The sequence below is a fragment of the Penicillium longicatenatum genome (assembly GCF_028827895.1).
Source record: "Penicillium longicatenatum strain IBT 33135 chromosome Unknown contig_11_segment0_segment0, whole genome shotgun sequence".
Classification (NCBI taxonomy): domain Eukaryota; kingdom Fungi; phylum Ascomycota; class Eurotiomycetes; order Eurotiales; family Aspergillaceae; genus Penicillium; species Penicillium longicatenatum.
Genome location: NW_026643117.1, coordinates 1,367,037 through 1,389,840, shown reverse-complemented (window position 1 = coordinate 1,389,840; position 22,804 = coordinate 1,367,037). Strand labels below are relative to the sequence as shown.

The following is a 22,804-nucleotide window of genomic DNA, read 5'->3' as shown; positions in this document are numbered from 1 at the left end:
AGTAGCAGGACACGGCAACCGGCGTTCAGTACCGAGTTGAATATGATAAGATCTCGGGGATTCTACAGATAGTGACACGACACATTATCAATGTATTTACGTTCAGGCAATTATGCGTAAGACTATCGTGCTGGACTTTTGCGTAATACTTCACTAGATGAATGCGGTCCGATTCGAGGCTGAATGGCTTTCATCCCGAATGGCTTAATGCGGCCCGGATCCAGCAGCCACTCCGCGCCACAAGATTTGATCGTCCGGTCAAACCTTGCCTAGTGCGGGAGCCTCTCACGTTGTACATTTCAGTCTAACCTTGTCCTCTCTTTTACTTTATCGAATCTTGCAAGGCAATCTTGATCTCTACAAGAAAAACCGCGTATGCTCCCCCTTGATCTGCGCGCAACCCCAGCTAGAGTCTGGGGGCCGGGGAAGCGTATGGTAATTTTACGTAATGTTGATACCGGGTGGGGGCGGCCGAAGCCGAAGTCTGGCAGACTTTGCCTCTTTCAGACAAGACTGGACCCTCCCGTACGCCCTGGCCAATACTGCGTCGTCGCATTCTGTACCGGCCATGTCGTAATTTTCCAGAAAAAAAAAATGAAGGAGAAAAGAAGGATATTGTTCAGAAATACAATGGTGGTAGGACTCTATATAGTCTCATCAATCCCACCGTTTTCGTTCTTCTTTTCTTTTGTTTTCCTCCACCTCCACCTTCCCTTCTCCACTTCCCCAAAGGGTCGACATAGCTATCAGCTATCGAACCCTTCCTTCCAGGTCTATATTGCCTGATCTTTGCATTTACAAAGTCTTAAGAAAGAAAAGATTTGGTTCAATCAACGAATCAGAGCACACACATTCCTACCTTTTATACCCCTTGCTCTAGCAAGCGACAACTACGACCCCCCACTTTCGAATTGCAACGTATTACGACCACATACGATCAAAGTTCACGACTGCAGCATCTCCAGCCCATCCCCGTGCAAAATACCCTTCGATTGCAGCCACAGCCCTTTTGCGCACTATCCTTTGCACCATCTTGTAGTCTTGCCCGACGATCCAGATAGCGACAAATCCCAACCCCGTTGCGACTACCGGAACCCATACTAGGAACCCCAAGCGACTTCACCCATTACCGTCAATATGGGATTTGAAAAGTTTAACCCGTTCAAGAAGGATCGTCAGAACTTCCCTGGAGTTGTGATTCCCTTATCCGAAGCCCCAGCTTACCCCAATGGAGCCCCACCTCCTGAAAAGGAGGAAAAAGTCGATGATTCCGTTGCCAGCAAGTCTTTGGAACGAGCTTCGTCTTCGGAGAATGGTTCCGCTGGGTCTTTGCCGGATACTAGCTACCTGACTATTGAGCTTCTCCGTGCAGAGATCGATGCGGAGACCTCGACTTCGGGTCACGACTCTTTGTATGATCGTATGTGCTCCATTTCTGTCCCAGATATTGCAGTTTCTCAACGCCACTTTATCATTATGGGGGTTCCTTTCCCTCCGCAATCTTCTAATCTAATACGATGGCTTTTAGGCAAAGCAAAGGTCATCAACCGGGCTCTTCAGGATATTGGCATGGGCCGATATCAGTGGAAATTGTTCTTCCTTTGTGGATTCGGATGGTTGGCAGATAAGTAAGCTATGGCCCTTCCCTTTCGTGTCAGATATGGTCAACTAACATATTTTTAGCCTCTGGCTCCAGGTAAGAGCATTGAAGCAATATGGAAGCATATGGATTTGAGAACTAATCCTTAAATTATAGGGAGTTGCCTTGACATTGACACCAATTGCGTATGAGTTTGGCATCGACACATCATGGGTTCGTTTCAGCACCTGCGCCCTGTTCCTAGGTCTATGCATCGGCGCTTCATTCTGGGGTGTCATCTCCGACATCGTCGGCCGCCGTCTAGCATTCAACACCACCCTCTTCCTAGCCGCTGCATTCGGTCTAGCAGCAGGTGGAGGTCCAAATTGGATCGGCACCTCCGCCTTATACGCCTGTCTCGGTCTCGGCGTTGGCGGAAACCTGCCTGTGGACGGCGCCCTATTCCTAGAGTTCTTACCCTGCGTCTCTGGAAACATGTTGACAATGCTGAGTGTCTGGTGGCCAATCGGCCAGCTTATCTCCAGTTTGCTCGCTTGGGCTTTCATCCCGACTTACAGCTGCGCTAGCGCAGAGGGATGTACAAAGGAAAAGAATATGGGCTGGCGCTATCTCGTCCTCACCCTCGGTGCTATCACCATGTGCATGTGGATTGCCCGTTTCTTTTTCTTCCACCTGTACGAGTCGCCTAAGTTCTTGCTTTCGCGTGGTCGTCAGGAGGAGGCTGTTGCGTCTGTTCATGGAATCGCTTATGAGAATAAGGCGAAGACATGGTTGACCAATGAGATCCTTAATGAGATTGGTGGAATCGCTGAGACGAAGGAAGAGGAGAAACTTGCTGTTGGAGAGATCGTCAAGCGGTTTTTCTCTAAGTTCTCTATGGAGCGCATTGCGCCTCTATTCTCGAACAAGCGTCTGGGATTCACTACCGCTCTCCTCTGGTTCTGTTGGACTACCATCGGTATGGGATACCCGCTTTTCAACGCCTTCTTGCCTCAATACCTCTCCCAGACTGGTGGTGAAACGAATTCCTCTTACATTACCTACCGCAACTACGCTATTACCTCTATCGTTGGTGTGCCGGGTTCCCTCCTGGCCTGCTACACCGTCGAGATTAAGTATGTTGGTCGGAAGGGCACCATGGCTATCGCCACTGTCATCACTGGTGTCTTACTATTCTGTTTCACTGTCTCGTCTACCTCGAATGTCCAGCTCGTCTGTACTTGTCTCGAGGCTTTCTTCCAGAATATCATGTACGGTGTTTTGTACGCCTACACACCGGAGGTGTTCCCTGCTCCAAACCGCGGTACTGGCTCCGGTATCTCCAGCTGTTTGAACCGTATCGCTGGTCTTTGTGCGCCATTGGTTGCCATCTTTGCTAGCAGCTCAAATGCGAATGCTCCGATCTATGCTTCGGGTGGTTTGATGCTTGCTGCTTTTGTGGCTATGGTCCTTCTCCCTATTGAGACTCGGGGTAGACAAACTCTATAAGCAGTGTTGGTGCCAGCATACAGAGTTTGAAAAGAAAAAACAGCATGCTTGATTATTTGACTATATATTAAATGGTTCGCGTGGAGTGAGGTCGCTCCTTCATGAATATATGTAAAAGATACCATTGTGATTTTCATACTAAAGCATTTCAATACACTGGAGCCTTTCATTCAATATTTCGGTCTGACGAGGTATGATGGATGAAACAGAGCCCGGATTTTATTAGTACCATTTCAGACATCGATACCCCTTTTCAGGGTTCCTGGTGGTTTCTTGATATTTGTGTACTAGATATAATTCAAAAGCGTCCACTAGTCACTCTCCTTGGTATCCTTCTTCCCATCAGAGCTCAGCGAACTTTGTCCTGTAGCAAAGATGTCGACCAAGCCGTTGTCATAATCATCTTGGCTTGAGTCGTGAGTTGCCGCGTTGATCAAGTTCTCATTTAGGGTCGGACTCGTTCGAGTTATTGCAGGCGAGCGTCAAGTAAATCTCGTGTCTGTTTTGCGAGATTGCTAGGCGGCTATAGTGGCTAGTTAGCACAGACAATTTTGAAAGGTGTTCATCTGACATACTCGGGGAAAGAATAATCTCGGTTCTTGTCTTTGCCACACAGGATCCATGCCACCATTTCTGCGCCTTCCTGTCACATGTCCTGAGGAACTCGATGATATCGCTTGATCGCCTCTACCTCCTTTGCAAAGGGTTCTTCCTTACAGAAGACCCTCAAGTAGTCATCGACATGTGTGGCCATATCGACTTGACCAAAGAACACATACAATTGGGTTTCAGCGAGCAGCCCACCTAAAGCGAATATCCGGATTGAGGCTTAGCGTGAAAGCATTCAAGAGGCTAAGCATAGAATGGTTCAAATCCTCTGCATCGGCTCTGACGATGCTGGTCCGTGCCTTCTGTTGCGTCACCTAAGGCTCTGCATGGAATCGGCGCGACTCGCAAGATGCATCCCTAAGGAGATAAGGAGATTAAAAGGAACGGCGAGGTGTGTGTGAGTGGGACCGTGATAAATTCCGATTTGGCTTCTTGCAAGTCGTATTGAAATCCGACCTCCATGAACGGTATTATCATTGAGTACTTCCACCGGCTTCACGTACGTCTTGTCACCGCGTTTTCGCGTGAACAAAATGCGTGCTGTGTCAAAATCCAATTTGCCATCAGAGTTGCACATCCAGAATTTTCTGGGAACTTGATTCGAAAGAAGGTGGTAGTCAAAGAGTTGGCATCTTGGTCGGAATACCATCAACATGCACAGTGGTGGTAACCTGAAGAAGGTGAAGACTTGGGCGTCCAATAAAGCTTCTGTAGCTCATCAGAACCCCCTAATTCGTGAGGTATCAGAAGGATGAAGATATAGTGAGAAGAAAAGGAAAAGATAGCGGGGTAATGATAGAGATCGTTCTCACCTAGCCTGTCGAGATGGAAAGCTTCAACACTGATCAAGGTTACCCCAATCCGGAGTTCCTGACTGTAAAAGCCTCCTCTCTTTTTGATCTTCTTTCTTCTTCGATTCTCCTATCCTCAAAGGGAATTTCTGCTTCAGCCCTTGCTTTTTGCTACTATCCAAATGGCTCGAGAGGCTCAAGTTGGTTTGAAAAGCGATGAGCTAGCAAAGGATTGCTCCGGGCTGACTGTTCTGGATTGTGGCCTGAATATTACATCTGCGTGGGAGTATCGAACACATCAACTACGACGGCAACGAGCACAAAATCCACATCCACGGTAGTGGGCAGTACTATGTTTGCATTGGAGAATAATGTTACCTGACAAATGGCTTGAACCTCATTGGAAACAAATGTGCAATCGTGAATAATCACATAATTCTAGCGGGTGCAGGCCAGATTCCATCTATCCTTTGGTTTGTAGGATCCTTGTACTGAGCAATCTGATGAAGCGTTGCAAAATCAGATGGTTTTCGGTAGGGTTTGCGTCTCTGCTCTTCCGGCAGATCTCTTTGTGTGAGGCGGGCGAAAAGCAACGGCACAATGTGCTTGATATCTACCTTAAGAGGTCCCAACTCTTTACTAATAGCGTTTTCTGGTTCCCATAGCCAAATGAATGGTCTCTCCACGCTATGCGACCGCAGCGACTCTTCGTCAACATATAGAAAGCAGTCCATGCGCAGACCTTTTGGGAGTTCTCCGTTTCCTCTTTTAGAGACGAAGGTGTTCTCCATATCTGCGACATCTTCCTCTATCCAATGAAGGGTGAATTTGGGAAGATCTTCTTTTCTAATTGGTGGGAGATGACAGTTCAAGCCATGGCGAGTAGCGGTTTCAATTTGCTCTTTGAATAGTGGCCATTGGCTTCCGATGGCATTCGGGACAAAGAAAACAAATCCAAAGACTGTATTTGCGGGGTCACTGATCACGTATTCTTGCCATGGTATTTTCATCGCGTATGAAATGTTCCTCCAATCGTCAGAATTGTGGGATTCTCTTGCTGCATAGTAATCGGCTCTGACTGGTTCCGTAATCGCCTGAGCATTGGCTCGGGCAGTTTTCATATCTTCACTCCAAGCAGCGTTGTATGCATTTCTCCATAGTTCGCGGTCGGCCTTACCTAGGCGTGCTGAGAAATTTAGTTCATGTGCAGTCTGCGAAACAGCGGGCCCTGTCAACAGTATTTTTGCTTCCTGGTATCGAACCTTGTCTTTTTGGTCGATACATTTTCTGGCCAATTCCGAGAACGTCATTCCGCAGGCATCTCGACATAGCTGGTCTTCTTCAGGGCCTGTCGGGCGGCGGGTGATAACTCTTCGTTCTTCATCAGTCAGGGATGTTGGTTCATTAATAGCCCGGTTGTAAAGCTCCCGAGTGGAATCGTCCAGCGTAATGGGAGTTTTGGGAAGATCAGGCCAAATCTCCTGAGCACGTTTTGCTATTGATGCCATAATGACAGCCAGCGGGGAAACCACGGGCGCGAGGGCTATGAAAATAAATTGCCTTCTGTTAAGACAGGCCCGGAATGTTAGATGAATCAAGTAGAGGAGTCGTTCTTAATAGGGCCTTCTTTAGGTGAAGAACTTAGTATGTCGGAGGTCGGAAATTAGACTTCGGGACCAAGGATATGTGGAAGAGTAGAATGTTCTGAGTCCAAATGTTGCTTCTACCTAAGCACTTGAGGGGAAGGACGCTGCATCCTATAGGATGCCCTGGGACCCCTGGAGTTACACCATATCATTAGTCATATAGCACTGATGCGGGGACCCAATGATACCTGACTGTTGTCCAGGGCAAAGGGTGACGAGACATAGCGGCCCCCTGAGCGCCCTGATTCAATCAGTGAGTATTAAATAAATGTATTGATCTGCTCACTGAACATCACCTGGTACTTATCTGAGCAGTTTAGTCTACTTACTGATCCTGATCTAAGCGCCTTGATTTGCTCACTGAGACTGAGCCGGGCCTAGGATGAGCGGCCTAAGCAATCTACATCAATCAAATACAACATGCTAGCTCTATCACATGTAGCCCTCCTCTATAGATTGCCCCCATCTTCCCGTCATAAATTGACCACCCAATCAACATTACCATCGTATGATACACACTTCTAGCCTGTAGGTCTTTTCAAGTCCCAGTCTCAATGCCTTGCACTCCCATGGAAATTGCCCAAATCCCCGCCAAGATAAAATTTGTGTAACTAGTCGATTAGGATGGATATTTAGGGGTTGTCCTTTCACCCCGCCGGTCTTTCTCCCATCAGATATGCAAGGGGCTTCTCAAATGATAATGTGGATAATATGTCCCCAAGGAAAAATCTTCTGTCTTTTTCCATTGAACAGCCTTATTCCCCATTAGCTAGAGAAGACACCATGACGGCCAAGTCCATTGAGTGGGCCGTCAATGAGTTTACTTGAGGTTGTGAACTCCGATGGTACTGGAAAAATCTTGATGTCTTTCATTTTTTCTTTCTGGTAGTGTATCCGTTTGTGTGTTGCTTTCTCGTGCCCCACGTTGCGATGAAACGAAATACACTGCTGATAACGGTTATCCTTCATATTACGGGAGGATTCAGTATCACTGCCGGTGAGTGTTGAGGAGAGAATTCTTAAAGCTAACCAAAGCTCGTGTACTGACTCTTCTTTAGGCTACCATCGCTTATGGTCCCATAGGTCCTATCGCGCGCACCCTGTCCTCCGGTATTTCCTCGCAGCTCTAGGAGCGGCACAGTGTCAATGGTCCATTATGTGGTGGGTGCAACACCACCGTGCCCACCACCGTTATACAGACACAGACCAGGATCCTTACGACGCCCGTTGGGGATTTTGGTTTTCACATATCGGCTGGTTGCTTGCGTTGAATACAACAAAATGGGGCAAGGTCGATGTTTCAGACCTGAAAAGGGACCCGGTGGTCATCTGGCAGCAGCGTTACTACGTAATCCTCGCGATTCTAGGTTGCGATGTACTTCCGACTGCAATCGCGTATTTAGGCTGGGATGACTGGAAGGCCGGTTTCTTATAGGGCGCCGTCTTTCGGATTGCATTTTACCACCATTCCACGTTTCTCGTGAACTCGATCTCGCATATGCCATAGGCGGGTAGCCAGCCGTACTCCCATCGATGGACTGCAACGATTGTGCCACTTGTCGCTTTGCTGGCCAATGGAGAAGGTAGTCACAACTTCCATCACGCATTTCCAAGAGATTATCGAAATGGAATGGACTGGTACGAGTTAGATTGGACTGGGAACTTTATTTGGTTATGCGTGAAGCTCGGTCTTGCCTGGGATCCGATAACGGTGGGCCCGGAAGAAATCACGAAAGCACGCATTCGTTGCAGTAGACAGACATGAAATTAGCTGGACTGCATATGATAGGCTATAATTAAGACGTGGATAAACCAAGTTACTGTTTCATCGATGCGGGTGCGTATCGTTGACAGTGGAGACTTCATATGCTCTTTGGCCTAATCCAAGGACACGGCAGAAGGACCCACGCAATTAAAAGACGGGTGTTAAAATCATAATGGAACTTGTATTAAACTATATAACTGTGTAACAAAAGAGAAACAGTATCACCAAGCAACGCTTCACTACAGAGCAATGAAAAAAGAAGAGCGCTAATTTCTGCCGAATAGGCGAGAGAGGATTGTGCGCCTATGGTGTCCGCCAGGCTTGGACACTCGCTTGGAATTATCTCAGGGACTCGACAAAATTTGGACCTCAATGCTTTCAGTGGGCGCTTTAGTGAGCTGGGAAGATGAAGATGTGGAATCAGCCTTTCCACGCCATTCGTTCAAAGTAGACTTGGAGGACATGGTGTGCGGATGATCAGGGCCTATTTTTTGCTCGCACAGTCGAGCGCATTCGGCCATCAGTAAGAGAGCGGCCTTTTCTTGATGTGTTGACCAAAGGGTATAAGCTAGGTTGTTCATACTATCTAGCGTGTTTGGATGGTCGGCGCCGAGCTTCGTCTTGCGAGTCTCCATGACCTGCACCTCGAGCTGCTCCGCTTCTTTCCATCGGCCCTGGTACTTATACGTCGACGCCAGATTGGCCATACTCGTCAACGTGTCTGGATGGTCGGCGCCGAACTTCGTCTTGCGAGTCTCCATGACCTGCACCTCAAGCTGCTCCGCTTCTCCCCACCGGCCCTGATGGCTATACGTGAGCGCCAGATTGCCCATACTTGTTAGTGTGTCTGGATGGTCGGCGCCGAGCTTCGTCTTGCGAGTCTCCATGACCTGTACATCGACCTGCTCCGCTTCTTTCCATCGGCCCTGGTACTTATACGTCGACGCCAGATTGGCCATACTCGTCAACGTGTCTGGATGGTCGGCGCCGAACTTCGTCTTGCGGGTCTCCATGACCTGCACCTCAAGCTGCTCCGCTTCTTCCCACCGGCCCTGATGGCTATACGTGAACGCCAGATTGCCCATACTCAATAGTGTGTATGGATGGTCAGCGCCGAAATTCGTCTTGCGAGTCTCCATGACCTGCACCTCAAGCTGCTCCGCTTCTTCCCACCGGCCCTGATGGCTATACGTGAGCGCCAGATTGTTCATACTCGTTAGTGTGTCTGGATGGTCGGCGCCGAACTTCGTCTTGCGGGTCTCCATGACCTGCACCTCAAGCTGCTCCGCTTCTTCCCACCGGCCCTGATGGCTATACGTGAGCGCCAGATTGCCCATACTTGTTAGTGTGTCTGGATGGTCGGCGTCGAACTTCGTCTTGCGGGTCTCCATGACCTGCACCTCGAGCTGCTCCGCTTCTTCCCACCGGCCCTGATGGCTATACGTGAGCGCCAGATTGTTTATACTCGTTAGTGTGTCTGGATGGTCGGCGCCGAGCTTCGTCTTGCGAGTCTCCATGACCTGTACATCGAGCTGCTCCGCTTCTTTCCAGCGGCCCTGGTCCCTATACGTCGACGCTAGCCTGTCCATACTCCTTAGCGTGTCTAGGTGGTCAGCGCCAAGCTTCGTCATGCAAGTCTCCATGACCTGCACCTCGAGCTGCTCCGCCTCTCTCCAGCCCCCTTTAAGTTGATAGGCCATTGCTAGCATTGTAGTGCTATCGAGTGTGTTTTTATCTTCTGGCCCTAGCATCTTTATTATCTACTCTCTCGATATAGATGCCATTTCGTAGAAATCAGAAATATTGCCACATTCTTGCGCATACCCCGCCCCCTTATGAAGTAATCCAGCCCATATTTGGAGAGAGTCTTGCGATTTCGGTCGATGTGACATAGCCGACTTAACATGTGGAAAGAGTGTACGGCATCTTTCCCAGTTTTCATATTCACCGGTCGGAAATTCGGCATTAAGATGATTAATGGATTTTTCCTTCCACTCTTCAGCCTGGCCGTATGTTTCTAACCACGTGCGTACTGTGAGCTGCACTAGCCGATGCATTGTGAACACCATACTATGTTCACTCGTAGCAACGAAGGAATAGTCTCTTAGAGTCATTATATCACTCTCGAATTTTTCATCCAGGTCACATTCAGACGAAGTTTCCGTGTCTACTTCACGAGAGCTATTCGTAAATTCCCCTGAGGAACCTGAAGCTTCATGATATTTTGCCGTGTCTTTAACGCGTAGAAGATCCTCAGGAATCCCCTGCCAGTCGAAAAAGCTCATAAGAGACAGTAAGTCAGCGGCAGATTGCCTTATCTGCCGGATATGGTCGAACGATATTTGCCATGTTAAAAGAATGGAGTTTTTCGCCTCCCAGTCTCGGTCCGTGTGAAGTCCCTCGTGATTTAGAAGCTTTATGGCTTGACGATCACTCTGCCGAAGCTTTTCGAGGTATTGGGATGGCGAGCAACGAGGTGAACGGTGCGCAATATAGCTAGCCGCTTGCACAATGGCTAGTGGCATGAACTCAAGTTCCTCCACAAGCGGAACCAAGTCCGCTCTTCTCTCTGCATATGAGTCTAGCTTATGCTGCATTAGATCTAACGCCTCGGCCTGATTCATTGGCTGTACTTCGATTAATTGCTTATGGCTAGCGATGTCCGATGCTACTGCTTTATTTCGGCTCGTGATAATAACAAAGCCATTCGAGACGCTGAGGAGGTACTTTAGCGGTGGCTGCATCGAGGTGCGGTTCTGGGCGTTCGCTTGGGTGTTCGCTTGGTTGTCCGTACGAGCTCCCAAGGGTTTGCGAAGGAGCTCGTCATCATCCACATTATCCAGGACAAGGATCCATTGTCCGAGATTTCCATCTTGCAACCAGTTCCCGAAGAGTTGGAATACATTGACGTTGTTGTCCTCGCGCCCGGGGATTTTGGCGCGGTCAGCCAGGTTTCGGAGGCTTTCCTCGCAGCGCGCCGCAGTGCTCGCATGAACCCAAAAAATCCAGGTGTTGGGTGATTGCTGTCGGACTCTGTGGCAGTATTCGATAACAAGCCGAGTTTTTCTGTTATAAAGTTAGCTTTTAACGGACCGGTTGTACTTGATCCCTTACCCCACACCGCCGAGACCCACGAGAACTATCCGAGACCCTGGGACTGATGATTTCTCAAGGATTTCATTGAGAATTCCATCGCGGCTGACAAAGTCTGGGTCTTGCGGGAACGGCACAGTCGACAGTGGCTCTGGGCGGGGCTCTAGTTGTTCTAGGAAAGCATGTCGTTAGTCGATCCAATGTGGTCCTGTTCTCGCTATCAGGGACTGACTAGATGTGATGTTCATCACCCCCTTGTTGACCCCCACCTGGGTACCTGAGTTCTGATTGCCAAATTTCATAGATTCAATATTTTCCATATTCAACATATACACGATTGATCGTGTTTTGGACGAAAGAGAGGACGACCTCTCATCGAGGGGTCCCATCCTCAGCCTCATTATCAGGTGATCCTGGGCGCTAAGCGTGCACGTATTTGGCACGTGTCATGTAAGCATTCAATCAATCGGCAGCTAGTAGCCTCGCTCCGTCTGTTATGCGACCGACTTGCCTGTGACTAGGGCCGAAAAATAGCATTCCAGCCTCAGAAAGGTCGTTCCAGAGCCATTCTGTGCGTGGTTGTTCCGTAGTGGTATTGAAAGTGATGGGATGGGCTGCAATTACATGAGCGCGGTTGGGAGATTAGAGACAATAAGCTTTTAGCGAGGCGACGCATGATCCAACGACCTTGACCTATCTGTCTTGTCTGGTAATTTAGATTTCATTCTGACGAACAGGGTGATCCGTGGCCTAGCCTAGTCCAGCCTAGGCTGTTCCACCATAGTCCTGGCAGTGGCAGTGGGGTGTGAGATAGTTCTGTGTAAAACATGGAAGCCAGTTTCGAATATTGCTGTATGCCGGGCATAGAAGAACTTCGAGTCTACGATTTTCCTCCATTCAAAAAAATTTCCTCGGCTCCATGGTGAACCCACCTTCCATATTCATCATCATAGTTTCAACCGTTTGAGCCTCGTGGCCTTCCAAAACCCTAAACCTTCCTCCTCTGCCCTCCTCCATGCGATGAATGTTGCTTCTGCTGTTACTCCTACTCCTCTCTGCCATCTGAGCAGTTTTTGCATCCATGTGGCTCATTTTATGCCTATGGAGCCTCAGCCAGGGTACAAATCGACTGTCGGTCTCTTTTCGACCTCCTGCTGTTGTCTTCCACCTTCAATCTCTTCGCACTATCAAAAGAGCATCATGCACCATCAAAGTGCAGTAAAAGGAGCTTCGCCTGCCAGAGAGGTAAGCGATCTATACTGTTGGAATTATTTGGTAAGATCAGACTATGTCGCAAAGCCTTGTAGTCCTCTCCTCCTATCTACAGCGAGTTGTTTTTTTATTTGCTCGACCCGCGTCCGCGGATGGACACAATCAGATTGGCTATGTCACACTGTCAACACTCTATTATGCTTCTGCACTCGCGACATCACTGGCCTCAGTCTCTTGAGTATCCCGTAGGCTATCACTATACACTTTGACGATCCATTCAACATTCACAGAGGTGGCCTAAAGAGAGCCTCTCTCCTTGGTTTCTTTGAACCTCCTTCTCTCTCTACTTTTGTGCGACATTTTGTCTTTCACTCATCTTGATCTTCCTGGAGAACCCTGTCACTGTATCTGGTCTAGCGTCTTGGGTTTATAAGCTGACACTGTGGTTATGGGTACCTCACAGATTTCTACTCACTGGCATGTTTTACACATTGGATACAGGATAGACTGAGCCGTGCTACAACGTCAGGTCCATGGATGGAGATTGAGGATAATCAGAAGCCGTGGTGATAACCAGGATGCTTATGGTTGTGCCAGTTTAATATTCAATTTGCAATTTGCATTCACTCAGCTCAAGCATCATCTAGCGTATATAGTAGGCGATAATCTTGTGAGCAATGTTGGCCATTGGCCTTATGGCATTGTAGATCCGAGCAGCTCTAACGTGAAAATGAAGAATAAAAAGCACCAACTCCAGGCCAGATAAAAGCTCCGCGAGCCGCGAAATAATCAGAGAACAGAATAGTAATCGCCGATGAAACCTGTCCCTTGCCTTTCCCAGATACCAGAACCAGAACCAGTCAATGAAGTATGTATGCTCTTCGCCAGGATATCGAATAAAAACGCATAGACAGATCAGATAAAAAGTAATAGTGGAAAAGAGAAGAATGAGTAGGGGCGAGATGAAGAGATTGGTAAAAGTGGAAATGGAATGTGGAAAGTGAAAGGTGGAAATAAGAAAAAATAGCAATCAACAAAAATGTAAAGAAGAGAAGAGAAGAGAAAAGAATGCAAATGCGGTAGATCATGCGCATCGCTCGTTAACATGAAAAACCGCTAACCAGACGCTAAAACACCAGAACATTTCGTTTTCCTTGTTCTTATGCTTAGGCCACTGGCTGATTGCGACGGCCACGTTTCTCCAATAATGTAGCACCATTCAAGCTCAGCTCAAAAGGCTGCTGTTTACGGCCAATAGCAGACTTGGCAGCCGCGGCGACCTTTGCATCGTGTTGACCGTATCCTTGTTGCGGCTGCTGTCTAGGCTGACGGTGAGCTTGACGGGCCTGAGCAGCACTGCTCTGGGCACCTAAGTTCGTGGACCGGAGCTTGGCTTCCATGCCTGCCATATCACCAGATCCTCCGGTGGATTTGGAGATCTTAGCGGGTGGTTGGCCTGAAGCGTCAGATTGTTGGCGGTAGTCAACTTCATCATCATAACCTTCGTTCAAAGAGCCGAGAGCAGACTGGAATCCAGCGGCAGGGTTGTTTCGGGCAGCCTGACCGACATTCCGGCGGCGCTTGCCTTCCTCCTCCTGTCGGTGGACGGCGTATCCAACATCGAAGACCTCACGCAGGTTGAAGGCACCGGGAGAACGGAAATCCATGCGACGTTCTGAGGCGGTGGTGGGGATGTCCATGAGTCTGGAGCTGGCAGGCTGGTAAGGGGCTTGGTCGGCGCCGACAGGGTCGAGAGGATCGCCGTTCTGGCGAACCGGACCCATAGGTGTTGCCAGAGGGGGAGCATCAGCGGCGGCGGTGGTTTCTTCGTCTGTCTGGCGGATCCACGGGTGTGCAAGGAACTCCTTAATCGTATAACGTTTCTCGGGATCGACGGTCAACAAGTGCGAGATGAGATCCTGGGCGGACTTGGAGATATCATCCCACCAGGGCGATAGGAAGGTGTATTGGCCTCTTGCCACCTTCTCCGTGAGAACCTGGATGCTCTCGTCGTAGAATGGAGGGAAACCACACAGCAGAGTATAGAGCACGCAGCCCATCGCCCACATGTCCACACTCTTCGAGTACCGCTCATCCTTGACAATTTCTGGTGCGGTGTAACCAACTGTTCCACAGGGGGTCATGGTCTGACTGTCCCAGATCACCTTGGATAGACCAAAATCGGCGATCTTGATCTTGCCAATGCCGCCCGAGCCAGTCCCGGGGATAAATTCTCCCTCATCTTCCTTTTCTTCATCACCAGGCTGCTTAGGCTTCGGGCTCTTGCTGGGAACGAATGGTGTCGGGTAAAAGAGTAAATTCTCCGGTTTGATATCACTGCAGATCACCGTTAGCGCTAGACCAAAGAAGTGGGGTAGGGGATGGACCAACCGATGAACAACTCCAGATGTCTCATGCAGGTATTCAATGGCTTCGGCTACTTGCTTAATGACGTGTCTGCTCAGATCCTCGCTGAAGTAGGTCAATCGCACGATCTGGTGGAAGAGCTCGCCTCCGGGGCAGAGCTCCAGAATGATGTAGTAGTATTGTCGGGATTCAGAGAAATCGATCAACTTGACAATATTGGGGTGGTCGAGGTTGCGCATAATCTGAACCTCCTTGAGGATATTTGCGCGCTGTGAGACAGATAAATAGTCAGTGAACGTGAACCACAAAAGAAAGCAAAAAAGCGACGATAGAACAGATAAAGAAGATGGTGATCATGATCTTGAGAAAACGATCCGCGCACCTCTGCAGCCCTTGGGACCTTTTTGACGCTTGGGTGAACATTTGACTACAGAAGATATTGGTGATGTTCCTCTAAGGGACACTGACGAGATGAAGATCTGAGGCGAAAACAGGAAAGACGAAGGAAATCAAGACCACCCGGTCACCCTACCTGATTGCTGTTCATTTCGAATTTCCGCACGACCTTGATGGCTACTTCTCCATATTCTGTTGTGGAATCCTTGGCTCGGTAGACATTGCTGAAGGCTCCATCTCCCATCTTCTCGACCAGGATCCAACGATCCAGGCCCGGGTATTTTGGCATCTTTGATCGGCTTACGTTCTCCTCCTGAACCAAGCGTTCAATTTCCACAGAGCGATCACGACGGACTTGGGATTCTGAGTTTTTCTGGGAAGCTGCAGGACCATTTCCTCTCAGGTCAGGATCTAAAGAATCGAGTGCGGGGGAGAATTGGCCTTGATGGGGTTGTTGTTCGGCGTGAACGGTGGACACGTCGGTGGTAGGCTCGGAATGGGTCACCAGACGAGCTTGTTTCCCGTGACGGATAAAGTTCTTTATGTTTTGAATGGTGGTCATGATAGGCAAAATGGGGCTGAGTAGGTAAGAGTGAGAGTCAAGAGGTAGGGGGGGGGTCGGGGCCGAGTGCGCCCGAAGAAAGTAGGAGGGGTTGGGTTTAAGATTGGAATTGGGGCAGGTTTTTTTTTCTTTCAAGAAAGCAGGGGTCGATCAAATAAGCCCCAACTATGCACACCAAAATATAAAGGGGACGTGAAAGAAAAAAAGTGAAGGATGGGGAGAAAACGAGGAGATGGAATATGAGGGCAGGATACTTAGGGGGAAAGTTGGAAAAAAAGCCTATGACGACTTGGGATCTACCAGCGATGTCATCGTCTTTAGCATCGACACAGTCAAACCAACTTCCCTTCTGCTTGGATCTAACGTCATGTCCCGCCACTGATCCACCGTTATATGAGAGGGCCTATTCCCTGTTAATCTAAATTGATTATACTAATGACTTAAGTTTGTCGTATAAGTTTGCCCTATAACAGTTGATTCTATCTGTTGATTTGTGATCATCCGTTACCCCGCGGACACCTGGGTGCCTGGGGAATGACTAACGTCACTATCGACTCACCAGTTCACAGCCTCACTCGAAATCCCTGTTCCTATGACCGCATTTCCGTCCTGGAACCAGCCTAAAGGTTGGGGATTCAATCCGGGGTCGCACAGTACAGCTCTTGTGTGTTTATACCGGGGTGAATCAAGGTTCCCAGTGGAGCTGTGAGAATCGTCATCTTCGCCACATACCCGAATGCGTTCGGCCCCATCTGCTCGAATCATTGGTGGCGTTCATCCGTACGGCCTAGTCTAATCTGAGACGTGGAATGTGGCTGCTCGCTAAGCAAACATGCAAGGAGGAGACTGAAACTGCAGAGTTGATTCAGGAACACGTCGAGTCTATTCGGCATCGATTAATGTAGGTCCTGACACGCATCGCCTACATGTAGCAATCAAGGTCGACAGAAACTCCGTACTCCGCCCGCCTATCACCTGTAGTGCTAGACTCGAGTACAGCATACACGTATCCTCAGTAGGAAGTATCCAATCAGACCCGCATCCGACCTGCCTATTTTGTTCGTTCCTCGAAGTGGAGGAGGTATTCTAGACTAAATGGGGTCTGTACCTCATTAAACTCCGCTTCCTTTGTTCCAACCCCCTTCCATCCTTACCGGTGCTCAGGCACTTTCTCCTGCATCCTTATCGTGGGACTGGATCGACTCCCTGACAGGTTGATCATCTCGCGATGCGACCCATCCCTAGACTGACGCCTTTCATCTGATCTATCTCTCGGGACATTTATTTTTCCATGGCCCCTGTTTCATCCCGGTAACACTCCTTTTATCATCGTGATCGCACTGTGGACTTTTCACTTCTCAAGTCGAGTTGGGTCGAGTCGATCTTTGCGACATGCCGGGCCTGGAGATGAGCCCGTCGGTGGATTCACCAGATCATCCGCTTTTCAGGTCCCACAAAACGCTCCCGCGGAGGGGCATCCTTCCTTCAGATACCCAACCGGTCTCGCCGGAGCAAACTGGCACAGTGGCCGCCCCGGCTCCTCCGTTGACTCCGCCCGGTGCGATTCACGATGCCATGGATGTTGAACACACACCCCGAAAACCCGACTCGCGCCCCGAGAATTCGACGGGAATGGTGACACCTCGCCGGCCGTCCAAACCTCCGACTCCTGATGTTACACCTCCCCAACCCATCTCGCTGAAGCGACCGCCGCTCAGCCAATTTATCCATCCTTCCTCTTCCTCACGGGCCGAGTCCTTTCAAACCGCTTGCGAGGAGATCTCTTCAGATGGCGACATGGAAACACCCGTTCAAGCATCCCGGAATGCGTCGCAAAGGAGTCGCCGAGTTACTTCGTTGCGACAGAATGCGCCGAATGCAGTCCGTGCGAGACTCACCTATACCAAAGACACTCACCCGTCCACCTCCCAGCCACACAGTGAGACAGAGTATGAAACAGGATTCGAATCATTTGATGGAGACTGGGCGACCAATGGATCGCCGACACCTCTGAAGGAAAAGCGACCCTCGATTCGGCAAGGAAACAGTGCATCGGGTTCCGATAAGGACACGCTGGACGTGCTCCACCTGGATGCTTCTTTAACGCGCGAAATGAACCTACGTGATCGAGTACGCAAGACCCAAGAAACCCACGAAGTTACCCCAACTGCTTCGATGGAGCGATTTCGCGAAGAGATTGGCTGGCCATCTTACGATGCCTCTTCGCAAGCAGGCGACCCGGAGTCTCATCGACTATCAGCCGTATCTTCCACGTCAACCGTGGAAGCGATGATTATCGACTCTCCCAAGCGAGCCCAACGATTGTTGCGACACACGGAAAAACGTAGCTCTCTCCGATCGATAAGTTCTCCCATCACGAGGTCCGAGCATACTTCGACTGCATCAAATCCTGACTCCCAGCGTCGCCTGGTCCACAAAGCCGCTCGCATCTCGGAGGAGAATCGTCGAAGCATCTCGTCGGATGTATCTTTCTCCACCAAAACGATTCCCAGCACGCCCCGTGCGTCAGCCGAGATCATTCCAGTAGTCGTGATACCAGAGAGACGATCGTCACTCCGCTCGGGTCCCAATAGTCAGGTTTCTTCCAAGCAGGGTTCTCAACGGTCTAACCGACGTCCACCGGTATCAGAGGGCTCGGGCTCAGTGAATGCTCGTCAGAAAAAGCGAACTATGTCTGATTCAGCTTCTGCACGGCCCCGCGATCTCGACTCGAGGGGTCGCCCCTTTGGTCAGCCGATCATCCCGCCTCGCAGCTCCTCGCTTTCTGCACCCACGAGTCGAAACAATTCCCGCGCGACATCCCTCACCTCGGAAAGCTTGCGCAGTCACACCTTGGCGATGGATTTGGAGATGCAAAAGCGTCGAGATCAGCAGCCGGTTTCACCGCCCCGTCACAACATCTTGGGTCCTAATGGTCAGGGTAATGGTCAAAGGCAGACTTCGGGTCAAAGGCAGACTCCCAAATTACCCACGTTCTTGCTGAGCGCTGAAGAGGAAGACGTGTCAACCCTGCGTCCCCCGTCCTTGCCATACACCCAGTGGTCAATTCCATCTTCCTCCCCAGGACCTGTGGAGATCCATGAGGCCACTGCGGTTAGCCTTTTTGCCCACAATAACCGATCCTTACTTTTGGTTGACCAGCGACTGCCACCAGGGCTGGAATCCCAGGCTGTCCCTGCATTCCAAGAGATCAGACGGCAAATTGACAACCCCAAGACTCCAGATAATCCCATTGACCCGACTGTGAACGTGGATTCCCCATTGAAGAACCCTCGTCCACCGCCCAAGCCTCCCATCTACAAAGCTCCCCATTCTAAACCTCTTCCTCCAATTCCTACCCAAGCGGAGGGAAATGTAGATTCTGGCGATATGGGTCGGCAAGGCTCTCTTCGTCGCCCTTGGACAGCACGGCCTCGTTCCAACTCCTTCAATACGCTAGTGCGCTCTCTGTCCATCAAATCAGCAAAGAACCGCAAAGCAGGACTGGAAATGGACAGCCGTCTCCACCCCATGTGGCGTCCACGTGCATTTTGGGAAGACATATCCGGATCCCCAAAGAAAAGAAACTCAATCGGACGTAACCTCCACAACCCCGAAGAGACCCCGTTCGTCAACAACTCCCTCGGTCTCCCGCAGTACCGAATCGTGATCGAAGGCCCACCGTCGTTATCTCGTCGCAGTCCCGAAATGCGACGCCTATTCAACGGCATGCCTTCCGCTACGCAGTACAACGCCAGCAACGCCAGCCTGGTAGATAGGGGTATGTTCCGCACCGGAACACCCTTATACCAGAATCGCTACACCGTTCTGTCCAAATGGGGAATCCGCCTTCGCTCCATGAACCTGCGTAACGTCCGGAATCGTCTTAGACGTATGCGCCAACGACGTGATGAGAGGAAACGGGTAGCTAGACGGGAGAATCTTAAACAAAGTATTGGCGCTCCTATCCATGTGGTTTCTAGTGCGACACATGGCATTACACGTTGATTAGTGCCACATGATTTTTATGACTGCAGCCCAGAAAACGATTTACGACTAAGCATGGCGTGTTTTGATTTGATTTATTGATTTTGACGATTTCTGCTTATTTTTGATGAGATGATGATATTATGACAATGACGACTCGATGACTTATGCGCCTATGGCCTCGATGTACCATAAGTTCTCTGCGTTGCGTATGTTTAGGCTGGTTTGAATACATTTGGTGTTACTTGAGCTTCCATTTAATTCGTATGATTCTGGGTATACATTTTCATCACGACCATTAAATAATGTAGTCGACTTCAATATTGCCTCCCCCTTGGTCGCTTCCCTCTACCACTGATATTCGACCGTCCCCGAATAGCCATAGATCCGTATTCCGCCTCCCTATCGTGTCTTTGTCTGCGCTGATCCGCCGTCTCAGATGGTCCGGATGCCTCGTTTGATAGATCTCCATTTCCTGAGGTATTTTTAGCCTCTCTAGCTCGTTTTAGCATCGCTTCCCAGGTTGGTGGGTCGAGGAAGGGCTGTGGAGGCATTGCGAAGGAGACTTTGAAGGGATCCGGTTTATCCTCGAGCTCTGGTGCTGTAGGCTCATCATCGCTATGCGCGTAGGGTGTGGGTTTCTTCATGCGTATCTCTGCTGCGACGGCACTGGGATTGAGGACTTTTTGAACATGATTGGTGTTCTCTTTCGCTTTATTATGATTAGGGGAGAGGAGAGGGCGTTTGTGTGGAATGAGGAGGGGTCGCGATGTCATTTTGCTCATCTTTTGTCAGAGTGAAGTTGGAGATTAGATGACGTTCGGGCGGGCCTGATCCCCGGGCCCACTCTCTACTCTAACCTCCAGTGGCTTTGATTTGATTAACTACCAAATATTGTATTGGGTGATAGCAACAGACTACAACCTATATTCCGAATAGCTGATATTAAGCTGCAACCCCTCTCCAATCTCAAAAGCCACTCAAACCCTCCGCCGCAACCGCACCTTCAGCCCAAAATTGGGAACATAGAACTCCTCAAACGACAACGACCCTGTCAAAGGCCCCGGCGTCAACCCAGGAAGAATATCAAAATGCAACACCAAATGCGCGAGCGCCAACTTCATCAGACTACTGGCCATCCACCGACCAGGACTAAATGCAGAGTCAGCCGACACATGCAGTCGGAATTAAAAGACGACAAGGGAAAACGCGTGCTCAGGGTCCCAAGAGACCGGAATGGCCCAAATGAGAAGCAGACCATGCCATCACCCAAGAAAAGAAGGGAGAGACTAACCAAGCATGCACCCCCATCCCAAAAACAAGGTAACCAGGACTCAAGTCCACAAGCTTGGTACCGGATGCACCGGCCGCAGCAGCTTTAGCAAATCGAAAGCCATCAAATACCTCCGGGTCAGTGTAGGATTTACTGGAACGCTGGATCCAGCCGCTCGGGACTCCAACGTGCGTCCCGGGTTTAAGCACGATACCTACCGGGCCCGTGGTCAGGACGTTACACATGCAAATACGAACCTTGCTGGGTTAGGATGGGAGCACTTACCATTGGAAAGTGGAACGGCTGTAACACAAACACGGTGAGCGGATACTGCAGGATAAACGCATTGTTAGCTGGCCCTGGTGGGTACGGGTGGTGACATGAACATACCGGCTGCAGGGGGATGCAGACGCTGGCACTCTTTGAGGAAACTATCTAAGAGAACCATTCTATCACAAGCCGCAACTGTGATTGCCTCTGTGATTGTGGCTTTGATTTCTTCTCGTAATGCAGGGATGTATTCTGGGCGCTGGGCAAGTTCAGCTATGGCCCCGTATAGAGCCTGGATAGACACCTTGTCAATATGCGCACGGTATGGTTCGTTAGATGGACGTACGTAGGCTGTTGTATAGATGAACGCGAATTGGAGGAGAAGCATTTCTCCAATTACTTCTGAGTAGCTCCATCGTTGGCGGAGGACTGAGCTTTCGTATAGCCAGCGGAATATCTCGACCTGGAACCGGTCAGCTGGGTTCTGCGACTTGATTTGCTAGATAAAGTGTTGGAAAGCGGTAGGATGTACCGGCTTCTCTGAACTCTCGTTCTTGGTCTGCTTCTCGTTTCTCGAATTCCGAGACATGTCAACCTTGTACTCGGCTGCCCTTGCATCGAAGTGCTTGAGCAGGGTCTTGCGTGAGGTATGCATATTCCACTTTGTGCACATGGTAGCAAGTCGACTAATGAAACCACCAATGTATCTATTTGATATTAACAGCCGTCAGCACTAGAACCCTGAACATTGCGATCTCACCTCTTCAGAAAGTCCGGAACCAGAAACTGCACGCGAGTGGTCATAATCATGCCTAGTATATGCTCCTTGACAGCCTCCAGATATTCATCATTCCGGGCAAGTCGCTCTCCAACTAACGCAAAACTCCCACTGCGGGCAACGACGGAGTATGCAAAATCGAAGCAGCCAACCGAACATTCTAGACGGTCATAAGAAACAATGCTTCCCATAACGAAAGAAAAAGAGAAAACTCACCATCGCCCACAAGCTCCAACTTCCCTACCTGCTCAACAACAGCCTCATTAATAGAAGGAATATACCTCTCCAACTGTTTATATACCGTCCCCCGAATAACCCCCGGCGTAGTCTTAGCAATAGCAGGCCAGCCCCCGCCCTTAGGAAAATAGCCAGGCATCACATGCGAGATCTGCAGTAACTGGTCGATCCACGGTTCTGGAGATGTAACAGTCCGACAGGCATTTTTCAATTCTTCAATTAATTCAGGCTTGCATAGGATTACCTGGCCGGGCCGGAACGTGCGAGGTATTTCAAACAGACTGTCTGAATAGAGGGCGTAGCCTTCTTTGATTAGACCTGGTCCATCGACTAGGAAGCGGTATTGCTGGTAGAGGATCGAGAGGGGGTTTCTTCCGGTTATGAAGGGGACGTTCGTCTGAATGGGTTAGTTGGGACTGATAGAGGAAGTTTTGGAATGAATGAGGATGAATAGTAATAGAAATGCAACTGACGTTTGCCCATCGGCGAGATGTTATCACCAGTCCGAAGGCAGTTAACAGGGTTAAGACTGCACATGCTATCAGGGATGACATGAGTGCGAGACGGAGATCCAACTGCCCAATGGGCCAATAAGCTTGTTGGAGAAACATCTATGCGCGAGAAAGACGAAATACGAATGACTTGAGACAACGATAAAGGTAACTTGGGACGATCTGGGTACGTAGAAGCAGATTTATAAAGACACGGCCGTGGAAATACTACTACCGTT

The 22,804-nt window shown here is 49.6% G+C and overlaps 7 protein-coding genes across 7 annotated transcripts; 3 read left to right on the top strand and 4 right to left on the bottom strand.

Moving 5' to 3' along the window:
* Positions 1 to 1,137: 1,137 nt before the first annotated feature.
* Positions 1,138 to 3,088, top strand: N7484_000515 (uncharacterized protein; the record flags this gene model as incomplete). The annotated part of the gene is made up of 4 exons (XM_057110936.1): positions 1,138 to 1,420; positions 1,529 to 1,628; positions 1,684 to 1,696; positions 1,757 to 3,088. 4 exons carry the CDS (start codon positions 1,138 to 1,140, stop codon positions 3,086 to 3,088), a joined length of 1,728 nt encoding a protein of 575 aa, XP_056978162.1.
* Positions 3,089 to 4,916: 1,828 nt separating this feature from the next.
* Positions 4,917 to 5,996, bottom strand: N7484_000514 (uncharacterized protein; the record flags this gene model as incomplete). Its single annotated transcript, XM_057110935.1, has 1 exon — positions 4,917 to 5,996. The coding sequence occupies one exon, from the start codon at positions 5,994 to 5,996 to the stop codon at positions 4,917 to 4,919; it is 1,080 nt and encodes a 359-aa protein (XP_056978161.1).
* Positions 5,997 to 7,064: 1,068 nt separating this feature from the next.
* On the top strand, positions 7,065 to 7,569 carry N7484_000513 (uncharacterized protein; the record flags this gene model as incomplete). Its single annotated transcript, XM_057110934.1, has 2 exons — positions 7,065 to 7,131; positions 7,193 to 7,569. The coding sequence occupies 2 exons, from the start codon at positions 7,065 to 7,067 to the stop codon at positions 7,567 to 7,569; spliced, it is 444 nt and encodes a 147-aa protein (XP_056978160.1).
* A 5,801-nt stretch (positions 7,570 to 13,370) lies between these two features.
* N7484_000512 (serine/threonine-protein kinase) lies at positions 13,371 to 15,529 on the bottom strand (the record flags this gene model as incomplete). The annotated part of the gene is made up of 3 exons (XM_057110933.1): positions 13,371 to 14,541; positions 14,596 to 14,840; positions 15,104 to 15,529. The coding sequence occupies 3 exons, from the start codon at positions 15,527 to 15,529 to the stop codon at positions 13,371 to 13,373; spliced, it is 1,842 nt and encodes a 613-aa protein (XP_056978159.1).
* A 1,392-nt stretch (positions 15,530 to 16,921) lies between these two features.
* N7484_000511 (uncharacterized protein) lies at positions 16,922 to 19,537 on the top strand (the record flags this gene model as incomplete). Its single annotated transcript, XM_057110932.1, has 1 exon — positions 16,922 to 19,537. One exon carries the CDS (start codon positions 16,922 to 16,924, stop codon positions 19,535 to 19,537), a length of 2,616 nt encoding a protein of 871 aa, XP_056978158.1.
* A 296-nt stretch (positions 19,538 to 19,833) lies between these two features.
* N7484_000510 (uncharacterized protein) lies at positions 19,834 to 20,301 on the bottom strand (the record flags this gene model as incomplete). Its single annotated transcript, XM_057110931.1, has 1 exon — positions 19,834 to 20,301. The coding sequence occupies one exon, from the start codon at positions 20,299 to 20,301 to the stop codon at positions 19,834 to 19,836; it is 468 nt and encodes a 155-aa protein (XP_056978157.1).
* A 195-nt stretch (positions 20,302 to 20,496) lies between these two features.
* N7484_000509 (cytochrome P450) lies at positions 20,497 to 22,685 on the bottom strand (the record flags this gene model as incomplete). The annotated part of the gene is made up of 8 exons (XM_057110930.1): positions 20,497 to 20,668; positions 20,811 to 21,003; positions 21,075 to 21,119; positions 21,180 to 21,522; positions 21,592 to 21,766; positions 21,820 to 21,997; positions 22,054 to 22,471; positions 22,548 to 22,685. 8 exons carry the CDS (start codon positions 22,683 to 22,685, stop codon positions 20,497 to 20,499), a joined length of 1,662 nt encoding a protein of 553 aa, XP_056978156.1.
* Positions 22,686 to 22,804: the final 119 nt, after the last annotated feature.